We start from the raw sequence: 23,742 nt of genomic DNA on the forward strand, positions 1-23,742 counted from the left end.
ATTCCTGCTCTGCACCAAACCCTTGCTTCAGGCTCTGCTTTTGGCAGAGCCCAGGTGGAGCTATGGGAGGAGAGACAAGCCTCCCACGTCAGTGTCCTGCTGGCATGCAGCATGTCATCCGGAGGGAGCGAAGACAGGGGACAGGGGCCTCAGACCCAAGCTGCAGGCCCTGGGAGAATGAAGAGGAGCCGAAAAGGATAACTGAAGAAATGTGGAAGAAGGGTGGGGAAAAGCCTACGGAGCGGTGTCTGGAAGGACAGGAGAGGACAGCGCTTCTAGAAGGAGCCAGCGAGGCGCATGAGGCTGGGAGAAGCAAGTACAAAGTTTGGTCCTGGGTGGGGGGAGCCAAATCTAGCCTCCCCCACAACACTGGGCCAGTCTGGGGGCAGCGTGCTACCGCAGTCATGGGGCTTGCAGAGTGTGGTGGCTGCCCGGCTCCCGGTGTCCCCAGGGAGCTGCCAGGTGGGGTGACAGCTCACGAGGAGTCTATGGCGCTTCTGAGGTCAGGAAGCCGGAGAGGGACCCAGAGCCTCCCGTTCCCGCTCCGGCACCTTCCCCAAGGGGCAGACTGTGCCGTCCACGTGCCCATGGGCTAACCCCGTGCACAGTCCCTCGGGCCTCCCCAGGGAGGCCCCCCGAGTCTCGCCGCCGGGGGCTGTCTCAGCAGCCGCCCCTCCACCTGCAGCCGAGCAAAGCTTCCGGCATTTCTCCCGGAAATGTGCTGAGTCTGGGGAGTTATCTCAGGTCAGTGAAAGAGCAGACGCGAGGGAAAGCGAGCCTGTGGCCGGGAGTGCGGGGCTCCGGGCAGGGCGGGCTGTGAGGTTCCTGGCCAGGATCTTCCAGACGTTCGGTGGGCTCAGCCCCCTGCCCCTGCCAGAGCTCCCAGGGCCCTGGGCAGAAGCCCAGGGGGATGGTGTGGGGGCGCGGACAGCGGCCCTGGACTCCAGACGGGACTTGGCCACTTGCAGTCCAGTGGTCCTGGGCTTGCATATGCCTTCCTGAGTCTCGGTTTTCTCATCTGTAAAATGGGGCTAAGAACAGCACCCACCCAGGGAGAAGCTGCTGCTCGGAAGGCTCCTGGCTACACGCGTTGGCCTCTGGGGGCGCCCAGACCCACGGCGGTGGTTCAGCTGGCGGATCTGGCAGTCATTCCTGGGGGCCCGTGGGTCTGCCTTGGGCGCGCAGGCCCATGCAGGCTCCACATGCGGCTGACTGGGTGCTTAACGGATGCCCGAGTTAACACACGGAGGAAGGGGTGCGCCTGGGAGCCAGCAGATCCCGGGTGACGGTGACATGTTGGCCCAGGCTCCTGGCCCCCCAGCCACCCACCTCCTGTCAGGCTGCCCTTGGTTCCCGTTAGCAGGAACTTGGGCTCCCCGGCTGCAGCGAGCTGGCCCCCAATGGCGGCCCGGAGTCCCTGGCTCTGGTGTTGAGGCCGGTCCCCCACAAAGGTACCGAGTCTTGCTCTGGGCCCTGCACGGGGGCCCCCTGAGAGGCCCCCGTGCCCAGAGTGCCCCTGCTTGACACACCAGCTGGACATGTGACAACTCAGAAGGTGTCTCCCGTCCCTGGAAGCATGACCGGCCAGATTCTGAAATCTGGTCTCTGGAAAATTCCAAGGCCTGATTCCAGCCCCAGGGAGCCCTGCTAATCCCTCCCCATTCCTTGTGTTATGTAATATTTGGGGATTAATACTGTAGCATCCAGAGGCAGCTGTCTGGATTCGAATCCAGCCCTGACCCTTCCCAGCGGCAGGCACCACCGCCTCCCCTGGCTTCAGTGTGCTCACCTGTGAAATGGGGACAAGGCCAGTGCCTGTGTCCCAGGACTGATGTAGGGAACATGAGAGAGCACAAGGAAGGAGCCTGGAGCTGAGTCTGAGGTATGGCTCCAGGAGGGTCCAAGAGTGCCCACCAGTCCTTTCCTTGGCTGCCCAGGGCGGGAGTCACACGCCCGCCTCTGCCCTTCGGTCCCCAGATTCTGGTCCTTCTCGCGGCCTGATGTCCTGCATATATGATACCCCCAACCCCCAGCTGTGCCCCTCCTGGGTCCCTGCACCAGGCCTCACTCCCTTCCCAAGCAGCCCCAGCCCTAGGGATACCGGTCTTCTTTCTCTGCCCTCTGGATCGGGCCATGGCTCCCCGGTGCCACGAGAGCCCTGTCAGGCCCCCCACTCCCGCTCGCTTCTCCCTCAGAGGCCTCTGAGAGAGGGAGACAATCTCTCTGACCTCAGTTTCCCACTCAGAGAAATGGGCAGGTTGACACGTCACAGCTGGACGGGAGGTGCAGGACTGGAAGAGCAAGCCGGCCGAGCGCATCGGGTGGGCGCGGGGCTGGCGCTGGGCGCGAGCTCCGCTGTCACTGAAGCTCCTGTCAGCCCGGTGTCCCCGCTCGCCCACGCCCGTCGCCCTCCCTCCCGGCACGCCTGCCCCCTCCAGCGCCTGGCCACGCCCCCAGTGTCGGGCTCCGCCCCGCCCCCTCAGCCAATAAGACGCGCCCCAGCGGCGCGCGGCCCCCCGAGCCACTGCGCGGTGGTCCTGCGGAGGTTGCTCCAGGCGCCCGCCAGGCCCCCTGCGGGATGGAACACGCGCCGCGCCGGCGGCGCAGTTGCCGCCCGCCGGTTTCCGCCTTCCTGCGCGACCCGAGCTCCGGGCGCGTCTACAGGCGCGGGAAGCTGATCGGCAAGGTGCGGACCCCGGCTCCGCGAGTCCGCGAGAGGGTCTCGGGCCGCGCGGGGCTCCCGGCGGGGCGGGGAGGGGTGTGCGCGCGCAGTCTCGAGCGCGGGCGAGCAGGTTCCCCCCCCAGGCTTGACTTCTGCGTGCGCCGCGTGTCGGCGCGAGTTTGCGGCCTGGGGTCGGCTGGCTGGGTTGGCGCCCGGGGCTGTGCTGTACGGGTCGCACGGTGCGGCGGCGGAAGCCGGTCTTTGGCGCCTTGTGTTGTGGCCCTGGGTTGTGCGTCCAGGGGTGTGGACGTGCACTCGCGTGTTACAGGTATCCAGCTTTTTGTAGAAACTCTGTGGTGCTGTCTTCAGGTCCGCATCTCTGCGCTTTCCGTGTCTGGGTGTGGATCGTGTCGTGTGTCCACGTACTGTGTTGTGGTCCGGTTGCTGGACGTATCCAGAGATGGATACGTCTGTGTTCGTGTCCCTGCGTTTTCCTCTATGCTCGTGTGGTTGCGTGTGCGGGTGTAAGGGTGAGAGCTGTGTGTCCATGCATCTCCTGCGTCTGTGTGCGTCTGTGTATACGAAGAGGCTTGGCTACCTGTCTGCACACCTGTGGCCACGGGGCCGCTGAGCGCGTGCGTCCCCCTCCACCGCAGGGTGCCTTCAGCCGCTGCTACAAGCTGGTGGACATGTCCACCGGTGCCGTGCTCGCCCTCAAGGTGGTGCCTCGTGCTGGGGGCGGGGCCGGGCGACTCCGCCCCCGCAGTAAGGTAGGCCCAGACCTTCCGTGCCCCGGGGGGGCCCCACACTTCGCAGGGGGTCCCCAGAGAGGTCCCTGCCCTGGGGGGGTGGGGTTATGCCCCTGAGTACCAGGGGGCGTGGACACGTGGGGCCACGCCTGCAGGTGGAACGGGAGAGCGCCCTGCACAGCCGCCTGGAACACCGCAACATCGTAGCCCTCCACGGACACTTTGCTGACCGGGAGCACGTGTACATGGTGCTGGAGTACTGCAGCCGCCAGGTGCCCCGGGGAATGGGTGGAGAGGGCCCCCCCCCCCCCGCCCGCTCTGCTGTGCTCGTCTGGGTCCACCTCTGTGTCGCTGCGTACTTACCCGGCTCTGCCTGTGTCCGCACCAGGCCCATCCGTGCTCACGCTTTTGCACCTGCGCCCGCCTCGGCTCTCTTGACTCACCTGCATCTACTTGTGCCCAGTTCATTCATCCAGCCCGTCTCATCTTCATCTGTGGTCACGTGTGACCACCTTAACCCCATCGAGCCCACCTTAGCCCTCCTGGGCTCATCTGGGCTCACCTGTGCCCGGCATGTACCCACTTCGGGTCCATCTCTGAGCCTCTGGCCCTTTTCAAACTTCCCTGGGGCCCTCCGGGCCCACCTGCACTCCTCTGTTCCTCTTTGGGCTCAGCCGAGCTTACTGTGTTGGTTGGTGTGTCCTCCTGCCGCGGGCGGCCGCAGTCGCTGGCCCGCATCCTGGAGGCGCGGCAGACTCTCACGGAGCCCGAGGCGGGCTTCTACCTGCGGGGCCTGGTCAGCGGCGGATTGTGCGCCGCGACCTGAAGCCCAGTGAGCGCGGCCGGGGCGGGTCGCCGGGGCGGGGGGGGGGGGCTGGGGTGCGGTTCCTGCCCTCATAGCCTGCGCCCGCCCCGCTCTGGCAGCTAACTTCTTCCTGAACAAGGACATGGTGGTCAAGATCGGAGACCTGGGGCTGGCGGCCATGGTGGGGCCAGGGGGCCACTGCCACAGGTGAGTGAGAGGCTCTGAACAGTCCCTCCGGGGAGGCACAGGTGGGACCGGTTTGGCATGTGGGCCCCTGCCTTCCTGAGCCCAGCATTATCCCTCCCAGAGTACTCTGTGGAACCCCGAACTTTCTGGCCCCAGAAGTCATCTCCAGAAATGGGCACTCCTGCCAGTCAGACGTTTGGGCTCTTGGCTGAGTCATGTGAGTGGGTCGTGGGGAGCCCCGGCCTGGGGAAGAGGGGCAGGGGTACCCAGGTGGGGCGGGGTACGGGCAGGTGGAAGCATGCGCAGACAGGCAAGGACAGGTGTGAGCGTACAGACGGGAGCTTGAGTGGGGACAGGCAGGCGTGAGCGTCCCAGGACAGATGTGGACAGGTCTGCAGCCGTGGGGCAGCAGGAGCACCCACTGCCATCCCGCGAGTGTGCAGGTGTGAATAGGGCACGTGAGGGATGTCCGTGTGCGGGAGGACAGCTTCGAGCGTCCCAGAGGCGTGGACGGGTGTTTGCTGGTGGTGGGTACACAGGCATGTGTATGGTGCCGAGCTCTACGCAGGACTGGGGCAGGGCAAGCAGACACTCGGCTTCCTGCCGCCCCACCCCCCGGGTCAGGTACACAGTGCTGACCGGTGCCCCTCCCTTCACGGTGGCTCCCCTGTCGGAGATGTACCGAAACATCCGAGACGGCCGCTACCCCGAGCCTGCCCACCTGTCCGCCAGCGCTCGCCGCCTCATCGCCCGCCTGTTGGCGCCCAACGCGGCGGAGCGGCCCAGCCTGGACCAGCTGCTGCAGGATGACTTCTTCACCCAGGTGCGTGCTGCTCAACGCGGGGACCCGCCCTGGGGGGCCGGGCTCGGGAGGGGGCGGCCGCGCTGCGTGCTGACCCCCGGTGCCCCGCCCCGAAGGGCTTCACTCCAGACCGGCTGCCGGTCCACTCTTGCTACCGCCCGCCCATCTTCACCGTGCCCCAGCCTCTGGGCAGACTCTTCCGGAAGGTGGGCCAGCTGCTGCGGACCCAGTGCCCGCCGCCCTGTGAGTAACCCGCCCGCCCCTGCCTCACCGCTCGCATCTCACACCTGTCCTGCTTCCCGCCTGTTCTGCAACGTTGCATCTGTGGCACAGGTGGACGTGGGTGGCGGATGCCTTCCCGCTGCATGGGGCCAGGCCCTGCCCCCCGAAACTCCTTGTGCTTCCCTTAGGCCCCCTCACTCCCAGTGAGGCCTCCAGTCCAGGAGAAGATGCTTCAGAACCTGAGACCATGCAGTGTGGCGGTGAGGTGAGGGTTCGGCGCAGAGGGAGAAGTCGGGGGCCATGGTCTTCAGAGCGACGAGGATGGAGCGCCTCATGCCCCTCAGGCCTCCCCTCACCCCTGCTGCTGCTTCCCCAGGCCTCCCTGCTGGACAGAGGGGCTCCCCACCCTGAGGTCCCCGTCCACCTACTCACCCAGGGGACCCTCAGGAGTGACCCGGCGGGTGAGCGGACCTCCATCCTGGGCCCCAACTGCTGGTGGGGAGTGAGGGTACAGAGGTGGGGGCAACGACTGGGCCTTGCCAGGGCCGTGGGCCCCTCTCCAGGCTTCAACTTTCCCACCTGTGAAATGGGGATGATGGCCGGAATCCTCCTGGGTTTAAAATAAGATTTTCCCAGGGGCGCCTGGGTGGCTCAGTCATTAGGCGTCTGCCTTTGGCTCAGGGTGTGATCCCAGCATTCCGGGATCGAGTCCCACGTCAGGCTCCTCCGCTATGAGCCTGCTTCTTCCTCTCCCACTCCCCCTGCTTGTGTTCCCTCTCTCGCTGGCTGTCTCTCTATCAAATAAATAAAATCTTTAAAAATAAAATAAAATAAGATTTTCCCAGATTTGGGAGTTTGGGGCAGGGCTGGTGGGAGGGGCCTCTCGTGGTGGGGGGACAGACAGGCCTGCCCCCACTTAGATCCGCCTCCCCAGGGCCCAAGGGGAGCCAGAGGCAGGAGGTGGAGGTGGCCATCAGAAACCTGCTGTTCTGCCTGGACCCTGGCCCCCCAGGTAGGGACGCAGCACAGCCCACAGGGGCCAGCTGTCCCTTGACATCCAAGGAAAGGTGCCCTGCTCTGCCCAGGGCCCCCCGGGTATTTCTGGGGCTCTCCTGGGGGGCAGAGCTGAGGGAGGGTTCAGGGCAGAGGGACATCCATCCTGCTCCCCAGAGTCTGGGAAGCCCCAACCCTTGCTTCTCGCCTTCTCCTTGACTTCCACCAACCCCCATGCCCTGACACTCCTGGGTCACTGTCCCGGGAGCCTTTTCTTTCTCGTAGGACCCAGTGGGGGTCTTCTTATTCTTCTGTTTCTGTAGCACAGAAGGACCCCGGCATTTAAGACGCTTTCATCAGCCGGAGCCAGCACTTACTCAAGTGCCTTAAGGAAACAGTAGGAGATACTTGGAAGTCTCCGGGCTGCCTTTACTGTAAACCTCCGCCTGCTACTCCCCCAGCCCCCCCAACACTGGATAGCCCGCTGTTTCACTAACGCCCGTTGTGCTCTCCCAGGATCCAATCCAGGATTCCAGAGACCAATGACCAGTTTCTTTTCACCACAATTTTTTTTTAAGATTTTATTTATTTATTCGACAGAGATAGAGACAGCCAGCGAGAGAGGGAACACAAGCAGGGGGAGTGGGAGAGGAAGAAGCAGGCTCATAGCCGAGGAGCCTGATGTGGGGCTCGATCCCATAACGCCGGGATCACGCCCTGAGCCGAAGGCAGACGCTTAACCGCTGCGCCACCCAGGCGCCCCAACACAAGTTTTTCTAATGCAATCCAGCAAAGCCTGTAGAATTCGGGCGTTACCCGCGGTTCAGAAGGGCTCCTCTCTGGGGGTGGCAGGAGCTCCCTGGTGCCCTGTCCTCCCCCCCCCCACAAGGCCAGGCTTGGTTTTCTGCCCCCTGGATTCTGTTCTACATCTTCTGTTCCTCTCCTGCCACCCCCCGGAGACCCCTTGCTCAGTTCACTTCATTTTTGTGTCCAGCCACGCAGGCCCCTATGGAAGAGCAGCAGCCCGTCCTCTGGGCCCCCAAGTGGATGGATTATTCCAGCAAGTACAGCTTCGGCTATCAGCTGTTGAATGGGGGCAGCGGCGTCCTGCTTTGGGACGGCACACATATGGCCCTGTGCCCCCCGGGGGAGTAAGTCATGGGGCTCCTGTCCACCGCCCATCTTTCTTCAATCATTTCTCAAGTGTTTATTAAGTAGCGGCTACTGGGTGCGCCTGCGGGCAGCTGCTGCCTTCTGGGCGGGGGGACAAGGCTACACAGTTAACTAAGGTGATTCCAGGAGGCAATTTTCTGAAGGAAGTGAACTGGGTGAGGTGACTGACTCGGGGGGTGGAGGGTTAGGGTTGTGGAGGGGCTTTGTGAAGAAGTGACACTCAGGCGAGACATGAAGGATGAGAAGGAGCCCATCAGGAACAGCATCAGAGACACAGGGAACAGCACGTGCAAAGCTCCTGACATGGGACCCAGCCTGGTGGGTGTGACGAACGGAGTGAGATGGGGACACAGGAAGGACGCGAAGTCAGTGGACTTGAAGGCCACTGCGGTGGTCAGAACGGGAAGGATGGGTCCAAGTCAGACTTTGAACGTGACCCGGCTGGCCGGAGAGACCTGGGGAGCCAGCAGGGAAGTGGTTGGACGAGCCGGGTGGGGAGTGGCCACGGCCCGAGGTGGTGGCTGAGGAGGGACGCAAGGACACTGGGACCTAGACTGTGTTGTAGGCAGGAGGGTCGGAGCCGCCACTCGGCCAGATGGGAAGGTGGCAGAGGGATGGGTTTGGGGGCCGGCTAGGATCTCGGTATGGACAAGGCGCCAGGGCTGGAGTTCTGGGGAGGGGCTGGGGGTACGGATAGAGGTGGGTCAGAGCGGCGCTGGGCTCCGAGCCCCATCCGACGGGCGTGGTTGGTGGGAAGGCGTCCTCGGGCATCCAGTGCCCAGGGTAGCAGCGGTGACACCCTGTGCCCCACCCCCAGCCCAGTGTGCTACGTGCCTGGCTGGAGTAAGCTGGAAACGTTCACCCCAAGGGATGGCCCGGCCCACTGGGCGCCGAGCTGGCCATCCTCCGGCTCTGTGCCCGCTGTATACAGCAGCGGCTGCGAGAGGTAAGGGCCGGGTGGGGCTGGGCCGGGCTGGGCAGGTGGGGGCACCCCCGGGGGCTGTCCGTCTACAGGAGCGGGGCCGGCCCACACCCACCCCGCCAGCGGCCCCCAGCTTCTGCCTGCTGCACTTCCTCGCGTCCCAGCGGGCTTTGCTGCTGCTTTTCGGCGACGGGACGTTGCAGGTGAGCGCACGGGGTGCCCTTGTTCCCAGGGGGCCTCTGCTGGGGCAGCCCCATGCCCCCGGACCACGGGGCTGTTCCAGTACCCTCTGTTGGGGGGCCCAGAAACGGCTGGCTTTGGTGGGGGTGGGGCTAGTGACTCCTAGGTACAGAAACGGCAAAATCCAATGTGTGCGTAAGCACTGGCAAAGTGCGCTGTGGGCCATCCTCGTGGCCACACGCAGTGACCGCCCAAATGTCATCTCAGTGGAAAACCACTTCTAGATTGAGGTGTCCCTGAGCAGTCCTGGCGATCGCTGACGATCGCAGCCAGTCCTGAAACGGACCCCAGAAGCAGTCGTGTACGACGCCTTCATTGCTGGTTTAACGAGTACTGTTCTGTGTTCCAGGGAAACCTCCCTCTCTGTTCAGGCCAGAGCGTGTCCAGCACGTGTGCCTGAGCGGGCGGGGTCTCAGCTAGAGAGGACATCCGTGGGGGAAGCTGGCTTACCCAGGTCGTAGGTCTCACGGGGTGGCCCTGTCTCCCTGCCGGTACAGTAAGCCCTCAGCCTCTGTTCCCTGAGCTCCTGGGGCAGGGGCAGCGCGGAGACCCCGATCGGGGGCTCTCGGCCTCCATCCACTTGTCCTACTCCCTGGAGCGCCAGGCCTGGGGGTGGCGTGGGGCCCCTCCCTGAGCCCAGCTTCCCACCCCCGGCAGACCAGCTGCTGTGGCGGCCGGACTCACCTGGTGCTAAGGGGCCAGGGCGAGGAGTTGGGGCTCACGGTCTGGGAAGGCGGCCAGCCAGGCACGTCCTACGCCCCGGGTGCCCTGCGGAGCCCCGGCGGCACCTTGTCCATGCTCTCCACGTGCTGCAGAGCTCCTAGCGCCCCTGCAAAGGGACCGGGCCCCCAGCTCCCGTTCCGGGCCTCTTGTCTCCCCGGAGCGTTGCCCCTGGAAACAGTTCAGGGAGCATGGGCGGTGGGGGTCCTTGCCTGGGGTCATGACTGTGCAACCCAGACTTTTGTTTGGCTCTGTTCTGCTTTCATTAAAGAGAAGTTGACTGTCTAGCCTGCCGTCTGCCTCTCTGGTGGCGTCTGAGATGCACTGCCAAGGGGACACAGGCGGCAGGCTCTGACAGACGGGCCACACGTCCACCAACGCAGGAATTCGTAGCGGAGTGGGGTCGTGCCGCGACCAGAGCACTGAAGCATGCAATATTTGCTCGATGGCCGAGCGTAAGAAAGTGGGTGTCCAGGCTGGGGCGCTGGTGACCGTGGTCCGCAGGGTGACCGTGCTCTGGCAGCTCTGGGCTGATTGAGAACTTCTGGGCTTCTGTGCGAGGTGTTCTCAGGAAAGAGCTGGACAGCTAGCACACAGAACGCAGGGACAGCAGAGATTCGAGACTTATGGGGCTGGGGACGCCAGGAGATAGGGTCTAAACCCTCCAGGTCAGGCGCCGAGGGAAGGAGGTGACTCGGCAGGTTACAGACCTTCTTACCACCGTGTGTCGCTACCCCTGAGACGGGAGGTTCAGGCCCTTCTCCATCTGGGAAGGAGACACAGGCCCCCCCAGGGCACCCCAGGAGGAGCACCCCCAAGTCCTCAGCCAGCCTGGCATGTGAAGGTTGGGGGGGCGCCAACACGGGGGCGCCATTGTCAGCAGGTGACGATTGCACGGACAGGCCCAGAGGGAGGATGGAGCCTGAGGGGTGAACCACGATAAGGACAAGAAGAAGGTGTTCAGGGCTGCAGCCTTGGTGACAGGGCACAGCCAAGCCTCAGTTTCCCCTTCTGTAGAAGGGGGACATGTCCCAGCAGCATGATTTGGTGAAGCTCAGCCTCAAAATCTCCTGTCAACACCCCTGTCCCCAGGGAATGCGTCATGAAAAAAGCATCAGTGGCTGCTGAGGTGGGGGTTGCCACCTGCCCCCCAAATATAGGTCTGAACGTGTATGACAGGTACTTAGAGAAACGTGCACAGTGGACACTTACAGATGTTGAGAATTTCTTAATGTGTAACATTGTTATAGGTTTGTTTCTCAAAGGAGATCATCTTTACAGCCCTTCCCAGTGGGAGGCGGTGCTGTCCCCCAGGGACCCAAGGCGGTGACTCAGGGCATCTGTGGTCTTCACACTGGAGTGCTGCCAGCACCGAGTAGGTGGGGGCCAGGGAGGCTGCTCAGTGCCCCCAGCGCCCGGGACACCCCGATGTCTGCAGGGCTGGGGAGAGACCCTGCTTCAGAGAGAAACTGAAGTGTTTACAGGCCTAATGTTTCAATTCTAAAAGCACGTTTCCCTTGTAATCGGGGAAAAAGCAACAAAGATGCAAAGTGACAGTTTTGGGAGAAGTGGGGTGTCTGGTGCCCGTCGAGCACCCCACACACAGTGTGAGCCCCAATTGTCCCTGACATTGTCCCTGGAGCGCAGGCCGTGTCCATCAGAAAAGAGGCCATGGGGGGTAGGGTGCCTCGCAGACGGAGCTGCGGCCCCCGTGGGACCCTTCGCAGCCCAGCTGAGGACCCCGCGTCCTGCGGGCGTTCCTGCATGCAGGGCAGAGGCAGCTCGCCGTGCGATGGAACTGCCTGGGCGGGAGCCAGAACCGGGCCCTGGCCGCCTCCGGACAGGGCTTCTCCTTCTCAACGACTTACTGTCAATTCCGAAAGGCACGCGTGGACGCCGCCTGTTTGTGACGAACTGCCCATGGACAGAGCCACAGCCTTCACGGGGTGGCCCCAGGGTCACCTGGTCCCTACTATTTACACATGCTATGTTCCCCTAGCAAGGAAGAGAGCCGTTGGTGTGGCCTTGCTCTTCCCTGCAGCCACGGGCCTGGACGCCCTCCTGCACCCATGTGTAGGTGTCCGCCTCCGAGCTCCCAGTGCAAGGACGGGGCGCAGGCGAGCTGCCGCTCGGGCCTGGGGAGGAGACGGAGGGAGCCGCCGGGTGGGTCAGGGAGGTCGCATGCCTTGGTGTGGCCTGACGTGGGAAGAGAAATTGCTTTGTGTAAAAGGCAGGCAGGAGCTAGGAGAGCCGTTGGAGAATCTGGGAGCGAGGCAGTGTGGGTGGGAGAGGAGCCGGTGGAGGGAGAGCGCGAACACTGGGCACCCCCCGCCCCGGTCTTCTTGTCCTATTGTTGTTTGTATTTTTATTGATGTCAAATTCACATAATAGGCAATTAGCCATTTTAAAGTGCACAACTCAGTGGCATTGAGTGTATTCACAATGTTGTGCAAACATCACTTCTGTCTAGTTCCAGAACATTCCCTCAGCCCAAAGGAAAATTCACCCCCATTAGCCATCCCACCCCTCCCCCAGCCCCAGCCTGTGGGCTCGGGTCCATCCCCGGGCAGCGCGTGTGGGCGCCGTGTTCGTGCTCACAGCAGAGGGATATGTCCGTGCGTGGTGGACGTGTTGTGAACGTGCCCTTCTCCTGTTGGTGGCATCGTGTTGTGAAGGACAGAAACCCCTCCTGTTAAGAGCAACATGAAGGACGGGCTTTCTGATGCTGAGACGGTCAGAAGAGAGGACTGCAGGCAAGGCTGGATGTGGGGCTCAGACGAAGGATAGGGGCTCCGTCTGTCCCTCTCTCCCTCTCTCTCTGCATCTCTTGTGCTACCTCTGAGGTTTGGACTTCGCTCATAAGCAGGCTCTTGTGGCGTGGTGACAAGGTGGCCCTCGGCATGGGCTGGCGCTGCCAGCTGAGCAAACTGGGGGGAAGGGGACAGCCTAACTCTCTGGTTAGTGCTGGCAAAAGTCCCAGGTTGAGGCCTATCGGCCAGGCCTGGGCAACATGACCTCCTCCTGCCACCCAAGTCACCTCCGGGGGGGGGGGTCCAGAAGAGGGGGAAGGGATGCTGACACCCCATGGTCATGTTGCTTTGCCTCGGTGCGTTTCCTCCCAGCAGACGGTCTTCTGAGGGCAGCCTCCAAAAGGACGCCCAGCAGTCCCAGTGTCCTGGTAGTCACACCCCTGGATAGACCCTCTGCAGGGACTAGGGATGGCCCATGTAACCAATAGGATATCAACAGTGACAGTCTGTGGCTTCAGAAACTCAGTCATAAAAGCTGTAGGTTTCCACCTGGCGGTGTCTGGGGTTGCAGGCCGGGGGTGGGTTGCAGTGCTGTGCCCTGCGGGTGCTCAGATAATGTTGGGCAGGGGCCCACGGGGCGAGGGCCTGAGCCCCCTGTCAGCAGCCCTTGGGGGCCGCCTGTGCGTGGGTCCTCCAGCCCCAGCCAAGCCTTCGGACCAGGCAACCCCAGCTGGCCCAGGTGTTGGCTGGATTCTCGTGAGAGACCCCGAGCCAGAACCAGGCAGCCAAACCGCTTCTGAATTCCGCACCTGCAGAAACGATGGAGGAAAAAGACAAGTGCATGTTGCTGCTTCCAGTCACTTGGTTCGGGGCCGATTTGTTACACTCAGCAATAGCTAACTAGTCCACTTGCCACACATGCAGAAGACCCGCCCCATGTCTGCCCAGAGGGTTGTTTCCGGGGTGGAGCGAACGACCCAGCGCCCTCAGCAGGTGTACCTGCCCGCTGGCACAGTGCCTGCCTCGAGCGCCCGCCCCCACCTGCCTGCGGCGCCGGCGCAGCACATAACCCCCCCCCCACGCAACGTAGTAATCGTGTGACTTCCCAGGCCAGCTCTTATTCTGAGGGTGAGAACTTCAGGAGGGGGCGAGGTGCCCACACCGCCCCCACGCTACGAGTTTCTGCGATCTTCTTCAGACAGGGTAACTGTGCACCTCAAGGAATAAAATCATTAGCCTCCCTTTCGTGGGTGTTGGCAAAGGGTGGAGCTTCAAGAAATGGCCCCAGATATAGGCCAGGCCAGAGCTTTCCGCTTTTTTAGAGAAAGCCACCGAGAGCACGGTTAACCGGGCAGGGTGAGGGAAACTTGGCATCCTCCGCGCCTGGCGTCTGGACCACGTCCCCATTGGTCTGCGGGAGCGCGTGATGCAGCCTCTCCTCCAATCAGAAGCAAGTAGGGCGGGGCCAGGCCGCAGAGCCGGGCAGACGTGATTGGCTGCTGCCGTGGCAACCGTGTGTGACGTCATAAAGCGTGGCAGGGTCCGGCTCCCGGATGCGGGCACCTGGTTCCCCAACTGCTCTAATCCGTGAACTCGCCCTGGGGTCGGGGCTGTCCTCTCCCCACTTAACACTGGGGCACGTGGGTCACCTCGGTGTGTAACTGCGGGGAGAAAAGTGTGGCCATACGAGGCCCACCCTGCCCCCCTCCCAAACCAGGAAGTTTTAAAATCCCGCAGATTCCAGAGAGGATGCTGAATGAAAACAGGCCAAGGCCAACAGGTGCACACACTCCAAGGTTCTCTTGATACAACGTTTCTGAAATGACAACATCTTGAAAGCGGAGGACGGACGCGTGGTTGCCAGGGGTTATGATGGGGGTGGGTGGGAGGGAGGGATCCTGAATTTCCCCACGTGGGTGCGAGTAAAATGAAAAACGTGTAATTGGAGTAAGGTAGGTGGAGCGTGCGACTCTGGATTCGGGGTTGTGAGCTCGAGCCCCACGTTGGGTGTAGAGATTACTTTTAAATAATTAAAATTGGTGTTCCAAACCGAAATTGTGTGCAGGGGATGGCAAAATGGGGGAAGGGGCTCAAGAGGGACGAACTTCCAGTTACAAAACCAGTCACAGGGGTGAAGAGTACAGCATAGGGAGTACCCGGTAATATTGTCATGATTCTGTGTGGTGGGACGGTGAGTGCGCTCACCACGGTGGGCATCTCACAGCGTACGCAACTGTTGTACACCAGAAACTAATATCATATGTCGACTATACTCCGGTTAAAAATTTTTGAAATCACCGGATTAACAATTTTTAAAAATGTGTGCATCGACATTCATAGTAGCTCCGTTCAAACAGCCCCAAATGCCCATTGAGAGATGGACGGATACACAGTGTGTCCACAACCAACGGGACTGTCCCTTAGCCACCTGCAGGAGTGTGGCGCCCACACGCGCTGCCCCAGGAACGGACCCGAGCCCACGACGCTCAGGGAGGGAACCAGACACAGAAGGCCTCATGGTGTGTGAGTCCACGTGTGTGACACGTCCAGAACAGGTTCCTCCACGGACAGGAAGGGGGCTCGTGGGGTCGGGGGTTGGGGAAAGGGATAGGGAGTGACAGCTGATGGAGACATGGCTCCTTTTAGGGTGATGGAATGTTCTGGAATGAGATAGAAGTGACCATTGCACAACTTTGTGAATATACTTAATACCACTGAATCGTACATACAAAATGATTAAAATGGTAAGTTTTATGTTTTTATTTAAGTCATCTCTACACCCAATGTGGGGCTTGGACTCACGACCCCAAGATCAAGAGTCGCCCGCTCCACCAACTGAGCCAGCCGGGCACCCCTTAAAATGGTAATTTATATCCTATATGTGTTTTGCCACAATTTTAAAAATCCTTGCTGCCCGCACGGCACCCCAGGCTCATCACAGCAGAACGGGGGGCTCGGGCTTTGCTGTTTCCTAAAGCTCCCCCTGGCTCTCAGGAGTGGGAGAGCCAGGGCCGCTGCAGAGCTGACACCGAAGACTGCGTTCGTTCCCAGAGCAAACCAATGCTAGATAATCCCCGTAACTGCACTGAGAAGTTTAAATGCGGTCCAGAGAGTGACTATTAAGAAATTCCTGTTCTGGGCGCCTGGGGGGCTCAGTGAGGCATCTGCCTTCGGCTCAGGTCATGATCTCAGGGTCCTGGGATCGAGCCCCGCATCGGGCTCCCTGCTCAGCCAGGAGCCTGCTTCTCCCTCTGCCCCTCTCCTTGTGCACACGCTTTCTCTCTCGCTCAGCTCTGTCAAATAAATAAATAAAATCTTTTTAAAAAAAAAAAAAGAAAGAAAGAAATTCGTGCTCGTAATCTGAGGTCTCTGACGGGTTCTGCTGCACATCCTTATCCGGACCGAAGGCGGAGCCCCCAGCGGCAGGCGGGTGCATGTGGGCGGTGGGCGGGGGCCCGAGATCCGGAGCTGCGGGTCCTGTGGGTCCCCTTGCCTCTCCTCTCCTCCCTGCTTGGATGCCCCACGCTAAAGAGTTTCCCGAATCAAGCATGAGCCGTGTTCGGTGGGACGTAGTCCCTCCGAGGGCCTGCTTGGAATAAGCCCGTATCGAGTGCCACGACGCTGTGAGCGGAACTGTCCGCACAGGTGGCACGTGGGACAGGTGCGGACTCCGGTTCAGAGTCCTTGCGACAGATCGGAGTTTACCCAGCCGACCCCGCAGAGGACTGGTCTTCCCCGGGCCCACCGGCCCTGCAGGCCAATCTTCACCACTGTGTCCTTTGACGGGCAACGCAGAGCCGGGAGCAGAAATGTGGGTGAGGGGGGACAGAGTGTTCTGATGGTGGGGTGGGTCTGCACCCCGGGGAGACTCTAGAGACACTGTCAGGAGGGGAAAGGGAGTGTCCTGACATGGGGGGACAGGAATGCCGCTCAGTACCCCAGTGCCTGGGACACCCCTCCCCCCGCAGACAGTGACCGGCCCCAAACAACCTTGTGTGGGGGGAGAGACTCTGGTCTAACAGGTTAGGGGAAAAAGAAACCCAGAGAGCGGGAGATTGCGTTCTGCGGTCTGCCAGGTTGCAGTGACCCCGAACCCCCCTCACCAGTGTGGGAATCCGCAGGCCAGAGGGACAGCAGGTGTGGGGCACAGTGGGTCTCAGCCATGAGTCCCCGTGGCTGAGGGTGACCGAGGGAGGATTAGAAGCCTCTGTGCACTCCTCCATGCGGGGTTTGGCCCGGCCCTTCGAGGAGCAGAGCAGGTGAGGGGTGAGCTGACGCAGCGCCCATCACTCAGGAAGCGCTCTGCGTGGGGGCACGGTGATCGCCGCTGCTGTCACTGGTGTGACTGAGACAGCTGAGCACCCTGGCCTCGTCAGAGGCATCGCGGGTCGTCCGCACTGCGAGGGCAGAGGCCCGTGTACTTCCAACAAGCCCCGCCGCGCCCTCCTGGCCTGGGCGCTCGCCGGCCCCGCATCTCCGCTCCGGCCCCGCCACCCACCCCGTCTTCTCTGCAGCCTCGGCCCACCAGCAGCTGCCGTAAGACCTCCGGCCCAGGGGAACGCAGACCCGCCTCTCCAGGCTGCACTGAGTCACAGGAGGCCGTGCTCGCAAGGAAAGGCAGGTCTCCCCATACAGTCAATCCCAGCGACACGGTGAGCTTTCCAACGTCGGTACATCCAGTGTCCAGCGACCGGTGAACGGCTGAGCAGAACGTGTCCATCCGTACGCTGGAGTGTTAGTCAGCCTCTAAAAGAAGGAAGGACTGACTCAACTCAATGCCCCAAACCCAAATAATCCAATTAGAAATGGGCAGAAGACATGAACAGACATTTCTGCAAAGAAGACAAACAAACGGCCAACAGACACACATGCTCCATGTCACTCAGCTCAGGGAAACACAATCAAGACCACACTGAGGTCCCACCTCACACCACTCAGAACGGCCAAAGTCAGCAAGTCAGGAAACGACGGATGTGGGCGAGGATGTGCAGAAAGGGGGACCTCCTACCCAGTTGGCGGGAACACGAGCTGGCGCAGCCGCTGCGGGGAACGGCGTGGAGGGTCCTCAGGACGTTAGCAGCAGAGCGACCCTATGACCCAGCAACTGCACTACTGGGGGTTTACCCCAAAGATACAGATGCAGTGACCCGAAGGGGCACGTGCACCCCATGTTCACAGCAGCAATGTCCACAGTAGCCACACGGTGGAAGGAGCGGAGATGTCCACCGACACAGGAATGGATAAAGATGATGTGGTCCATATATACAATGCAATATTCCTCAGCCACCAGGAAGGATGAAATCTTGCCATTGGCAACGACATGGATGGAACTAGAGGGTATGATTTCACTCATATGCAGAATTTAAAAAACAAAACAAACTGGGGCACGGGGTGGCTCAGTTGGTGACACGTCTGCCTTCGGCTCAGGTTGTGACCCCAGGGTCCTGGGATTGAGTCCCACATGGGGCTCCCTGCTCAGCGGGGAACCTGCTTCTCCCTCTGCCTCTGCCCTACTTGTGCGTGCATGCACTCTCTCTCTCTCAGTCTCTCTCAAATAAACTCTTAAAACAACAACAACAACAACCCATGAACGAACAAAGGGGAGGAGAGAGGGGGGAAAGCAAGAAAGGGTCTGAACTCCCAATAACACACTGGCGGTCACCAAGGGGGAGGTGGGGGGGAGGGGTGAAACAGGTGATAGGGACTAAGGAGCACACTCCTCATGATGAAAAAAACTAGGTAATAACGACGACCTTGGTAGCATTTCTAAATGGAACATTTTCTTCAAACTACTATAAACCTATGAATAAAAATTATATTCCTTGTATTACCTCAAAAAAAGGAAATTCTTTAATACAAGGGAATGTTACACAGCCATAAAAAATGAAATCTGGCCATTTGCAACAATGTGGGTGAACCTAGAGGGCATTCTTTTTTTTTTTTTTTTTAAGATTTTATTTATTTATTTGACAGGGAGAGAGCCTGAACACGGGCGAGCACAAGCACAGGGAGGGGCAGAGGGGGAGGGAGAAGCAGACTCCCGGCCGAGCAGGGAGCCCGATGCTGGGTCCCAGGACCCGGGACCATGAGCTGAGCCGAAGGCAGACGCTTCACCGACCGAGCCCCCCGGGCGCCCCAATGAGATGCATTTTTACAGTCAGACGTCTGTTGCCTGGCGTCCAGAACTTCTTCTGGGACCTGGCCCCCTGTGTCCTTCCCCATGGGACCTCATTCTGTCTCCTCACCTGGTGGCCTGCCTTCCTCGATCCCCCCAAGACAACCAGGGCGCTCACCGCCACTGGGGAGAAAAATGCCATTTAATTGGGGGAAAAAAAAAGCCGATGAACTGGAGTCGTTTCTGCTACTGGGGAAGGTGGCAGCAGCCCCAGGGCGCGGGCTGCTCCGGTTGCCCTGGGTGACCCCTCCCACGCCGGCCGGGCCAGAGCGGGTGTGAGTAAAGGAAACCCAGTGCTTTGGGTGCCCTGTCATTTGCTCCATCGACACACATTTAGGGAGCGCCTCCTGCTGCTGGGCCGGGGATGGTCAGTGGACACAGGCGAGAAAAGTAGGCCTGTTCGTGCCCGAGGGAGTCTGCAGCCCGGACGGAAGGGCCGTAGCGTCCGCTTAGAGACCCGGCAGGCGTGGAGGGCAGGGCGTCATGTGCAGCCCCGGCCGCACGGTGGCGACAGAGGACGAGCTGCTCGCTCCCACCTGGTCGTGGGCGGGGCCTACCCTGGGGCTGGTGCAGGGGGTCCCCAGGGGCCGATGTGCTGCTGCGGGGGGGCTCTCAGCTTCATGCCCACCCGCTCCCGGTTATGGCAAGAAACAGGCTCCCGTGTGCATCAATAAACTGAGAGCTTAATGGCTCGTGTCCACCAGCCCGTGTCCCGGCGGCTTGACCTCACCTCGAGCCCCCGGCAGAATTTCGGAGCCACAGGCCGGAGCTCTGGGCACACCGTCTCCGGGGAATCAGGGCATTCCTCTCTCCTCCCTCCGCTCCTTACCGCGTCCACACAACGGAAGCACGCCCTGTTAAATCCGAATTTCGGGTAAGTACCGATCACTTAGGCAGAAGGACGTCCCACGCAGAATCTGGGAGATACGAAACAAGACTCGTTGTTTGCCTGAGGTTCAAATTAGCTGGGTGTCCTGTATTTTCAGGGGTGACTTGCTTCAATCCCCGCCACTGGGAGTTCTGGCCGCTGGCGGCTCCTGTGTCCCTTGCACACGCCCTCTCCTCGTGGGCTTCTGGAGCAAGTCCTTACTCCCTGACACCACAAGACGCCCTGGCTCGCGTTGTATTCTCCCTGAGCAGCCCAAAGGGTCAGCCGGGTCCACAAGGGTTTGGGGTAACTCTACCGCAGCCGTGCGAGTCTCCTGGGAGTACTGCACAGCTCACCATAAGCTTGGCCACTTAAACCACTCACACTGACTCTCTGACAGTTCCCGGCTCAGAAGTCCTAAGACCCAGGGGCCGGCAGGGCTGGTCTGCCCGGGGCCCCAGGGAGACCCGGCTCCCGCCTCTCCCTGCCCTGCAGCCCCCCCTCCACCAGCAGCGCGGGGTCTGCCGGTCTCGGGGCCTCCCGCCCTCTGCCTCCCTCTCGTGAGGACCTCGTGAGGACGCCGGGCCCCCCGGGAACCCAGGGTCACCCCCACCTCGGGGGCCTTTGTTGTTTCAGGGACACTCTGATCAGGACATCTGCACACGCAGTTACCAGAATCTCTAGGCACTCTGGACTTCCTGCTTCCCTGGAGTGAAAGTACCCTGAAGGCTGCACAGCACAGAGTACTTGCCCCAGATGCCATCCCTTTTTTGTTTGTGGCTATTTAAATGTCATTAAAACAAAAGTAAAAGTTCGGTTTCTGAGCTGCACGAGTCGCATTTCAGGTGTTCAGCCTCTCGGTGGCTGGCGGCTCTTGTAATGTTGCTCGCAGATCGAGAACATTCCCATCATTGTGCCATTACTGGGCGATGCTGGACTGGAACATTCTAGAGTGATGCTGGTCAGTGTGGGAGCCACCAGCCATACGTGGCTCTTTACATTTACATTTATATTCTGTTGGCCACTGAAGTCCAGCGTGGGCTGGTGTGGCTTTCTCCTCGTAAAGGGGAGGCTCCAGGGACAAGGCAGATGGTGGCAAGAATGGGGGCTGCCCGGGGGCCTGACAGGGGTGGATGAGATGGAAGGAGTCCCAAGGCCATGTTCCAGTTAAGCATTTCAACCTTGCCTCTCATGATTTTTTTTAAAAATTTTATTTAAACATTTGAGATAGAGAGAGTGAGCGAGAGAGCAGGAGCAGCAGGCAGAGGGAGAAGCAGACTCCCTACTGAGCAGGGAGCCCCACTCAGGACTCAATCCCAGGACCCTGCGATCATGACCTGAGCAGAAGACACTCAACCAACAGAGCTACCCAGGCGCTCCTTGTCTCCCATGATTTTACCCTGTCCCTCTAACTACTCTTTGTTCTCTGAATGTGACCTGTGACCCACATCACTTCCAAGTCTTTGCCACGCTGTCTCCCCCTGACCAACCAACACCTCTATCTAGCCTTCTCCTGAATTTCCAAGCAGAATTCATCTCTCCTTCTGTGAAGTTCTGACTTATCCATGCATCATTCATCCATCACCTCTCCATCCATCATCCACACATCATCCATCCCTCCATCATCCACCCATTATCCAAATATCCATCGTTCCCACCATCCATCCATCCATCATCCATCCGTCTGTCCATCATCCATCTATCCACCCATCCATCCATCATCCATTCACTGATCATTTATCCATCCATCCATCCATCATCTATCCATCGTTCATCTATCCTCCACCCATCCATCCACCCATCATCCATTCACCAATCATTTATCCATCCATTCACTCACCCACCACCCATCTATCCATTCACCCAACAAATTCTGAGCACCTTCCAGTTTCCAGACAGGGTCTGTTCTTCTCCTGTTCGGTTTGTTGGAGTTTTCCTGGCCTCAGAGGGGTTATGTCTGAATTGATCCCCTCCAGAATGCACTCATCTGAGGGCAGAGGTGGAGGGTGGGGACTACCACAGACGAGCGTTTAACATCTGCCAGGCTTTGTACTCAGCTGCAGGGGATTAAGCCCACATTTTACAAGTAAGAAAACTGAGGTTGGGGAGATAACGTGCCCGGGGGCATGAAGCAGGAAAGCGGTCGGCCGGAATGGGACTTAGATGTCTGTCTCTAGAGCTTCTGGTTTTCCCTACACATGGTGGGCACGAGGTGACATATCCCTGTCCCAGGGACTTGCCAGGGACATGTGGTCATGCAGGGGACGTATCATTCCCACACTGAGCCCACTTTGTAGATGGCTCAGTCTCACAGACGGGAGACCACGGGCTTATCCTTCATCATGTCCCTGCAATCTAATGAGACCCAGAATGAAGGCCTTCTCAGAAGACGCTGGACAAAGGTCACCACGACGTGCTGAGCCCATGAGCCAAGAGAGACGAGTGACGAGGGCAAGGGAGGCTTGCCTCAGACTTTGGCTTTCCTGAGTGTGTCTAGTTGTGAAGAGGCTGAGGCCACAGGGAACTTGCTCTGCTGAGCACCGTCGGCCCAGGAAATGCTCCCCAGCTCTCTGGCCAGGAACGTGGCCCCTGTAAGTGTGATGAGATCGAGTTGCTACAGGACAGCAGGAGAGCTTGCTGGCACCCCTGACTGAGAGGTGGGGATGGGCTGCCTTCAGGCACAGCTGGATCCAGGGCCTCAGATGGCAAGCTCGAGAATCCACCCTCAGCTTTCCCCAAGGGCCCCCGGCAACTCTGGCCCCCCCCAATGATGAGCCTCACAGCCCCTCAGCAGGGCGCGAGCTCATCCCTCAGACATTTCTGGACAGTTCTAGCACAGAATGTCCTCAGATCAGGCCCTCTCCCATGGCGTCTTTCAGAAACCCCTTTCTTGGGCTCCAGCCCCCACCTCCTTTCCAAGGACTGACTTTCAACTCCCTCGATGTCCTGTCTTTCCCTCAACCCCTCAGCCCCTCGAGGGGCTGCTTTCTCTTTCTTTCTGTGTCCAAAACGTCAGGGGGAGTGGTCTCCACACTCTCACCTCCCACTGCCTCTATAGCCCCCTGCAGGATGGAGGCTATGGTCTAACTTCACCCCTGCTCACCAGGTGTCACTGTGGCTGTATCCAACCCCCGCCCCCGAACTGTGGGCCAGACCCCACGTTCCGTGCCACCCACCCACCCGTACTAGTTCCCGTGGCTGCTATAAGGAACTGCCACAAAGCTGGCGGCTCAAGACTGTAAGGTTTGTTCCCTCATTGTTGGTTTCCTCCGGGGGCTTCAGGAGAAGGTCCTCCTGCCTCTTCCAGCTTCTGGGGCTCCAGGCACCCCTGGGCTTGCCTCCGTCTTCACATGGCTTCTCTCTCCGGTCTGAGTCTTGAATCCCCCGCTGTATGTCTTCTGTAAGGACGCTCATCATTGGACTTGGGGCCACCCTCATTTAGGAGGAGCTCCCCTCACATCCTTAATTGTATCTGCTAACACCCTTTTTCCGAATAAGGTCCATTCACAGGTTCTGGGGCCATGATTCTGCTGTTTCACCCATGATCCGCACCAGACCTGGGGATGTGGAGATGGGGAAACTCCAGCCAGAGCGGGCTGGAACCCGGGGTACGTGTAGCTCTTCGAGACTCACCCCAGGTCCTGCAGCCTCCAGGGACTGCCACTCAGCTGGAGGGGCCAACGTGGCCACCACTCACTGGAGACGAGGCCCATGTGGTGCCCCATCCATCTGCCCCCTCCTGTTGCCCCACCTGATCTGTTTTCCTGAGCCCCTCACCTCCTCTTGGAGGTCCTCCAGGTTGCTCCACCACGCCTCCCTAGCTTCCCTAGCAGGCTCTGTTCTGCAGACCCGTCCTCAGTGCCCACTCAAGCCAGCAGCCTCCGGGCCCCTGGCTCCCCAGCTTGTCTCTGGAGCAGTCCCCATGCCTCATAGCCCACCCTCCACTCACTCCAGAGCTTTCTTCCCCTCCTTGGGAACTTTGGTGGCACCCACTGACTGTGGGTGGTTCAACCCATAATCCCACAGACCTGACTCTGGGCCACCCGCCCCCCCCCACACTCCTGAATTGTCTAGTGGCCCTACAGGCATGGTCTTCTGCTCCCAACTAGACCCGGGGAAGGAGGTATGGCACATGTGCTCATCACTCAGATGTCCTTTGGGGATAGGAAGGTGTTAGAACCCATCCTGGGAGTGGGATTTCCAGACCTCCGTTTCCCCTTCTGCACGATGGGACTGGGAGTCCCCCCCCCACACACTGCAGAGCCTGGCACCCCTCCCTCCATGGCGGCCATAGGCGGCCCCATGGTTGGCTGTCCCCTGGAATGTAGGGGACCTGAGCCTCAGGAAAAGGGGGGCCTAGCTGCACCACCTTCCCCTCCAGACCCAGTGCCCTCGTCGAACCAGGCACAGTGCTGGGTGCTTACGCTCAGACGAGCCTGGGCTTGCGTGGGTTATATCCTGAGTCCAAATTCCTT

General features: G+C 60.3%; 1 protein-coding gene across 1 annotated transcript; it reads left to right on the top strand.

Moving 5' to 3' along the window:
* The first annotated feature begins 990 nt into the window (after positions 1-990).
* On the top strand, positions 991-11,384 carry PLK5 (polo like kinase 5 (inactive)). Its single transcript, XM_034660001.1, is given in 18 exon segments — positions 991-2,686; positions 3,319-3,432; positions 3,567-3,691; positions 4,132-4,214; positions 4,217-4,243; positions 4,336-4,423; positions 4,524-4,619; positions 5,027-5,225; positions 5,321-5,447; positions 5,615-5,691; positions 5,803-5,887; positions 6,361-6,438; positions 7,414-7,517; positions 7,520-7,570; positions 8,607-8,717; positions 9,412-9,672; positions 11,122-11,152; positions 11,245-11,384. Coding segments are annotated over 18 exon segments (1,905 nt in total). The 5' UTR covers positions 991-2,578.
* Positions 11,385-23,742: the final 12,358 nt, after the last annotated feature.

This window comes from Ailuropoda melanoleuca, chromosome 4, assembly GCF_002007445.2.
Source record: "Ailuropoda melanoleuca isolate Jingjing chromosome 4, ASM200744v2, whole genome shotgun sequence".
NCBI classification, from domain to species: domain Eukaryota; kingdom Metazoa; phylum Chordata; class Mammalia; order Carnivora; family Ursidae; genus Ailuropoda; species Ailuropoda melanoleuca.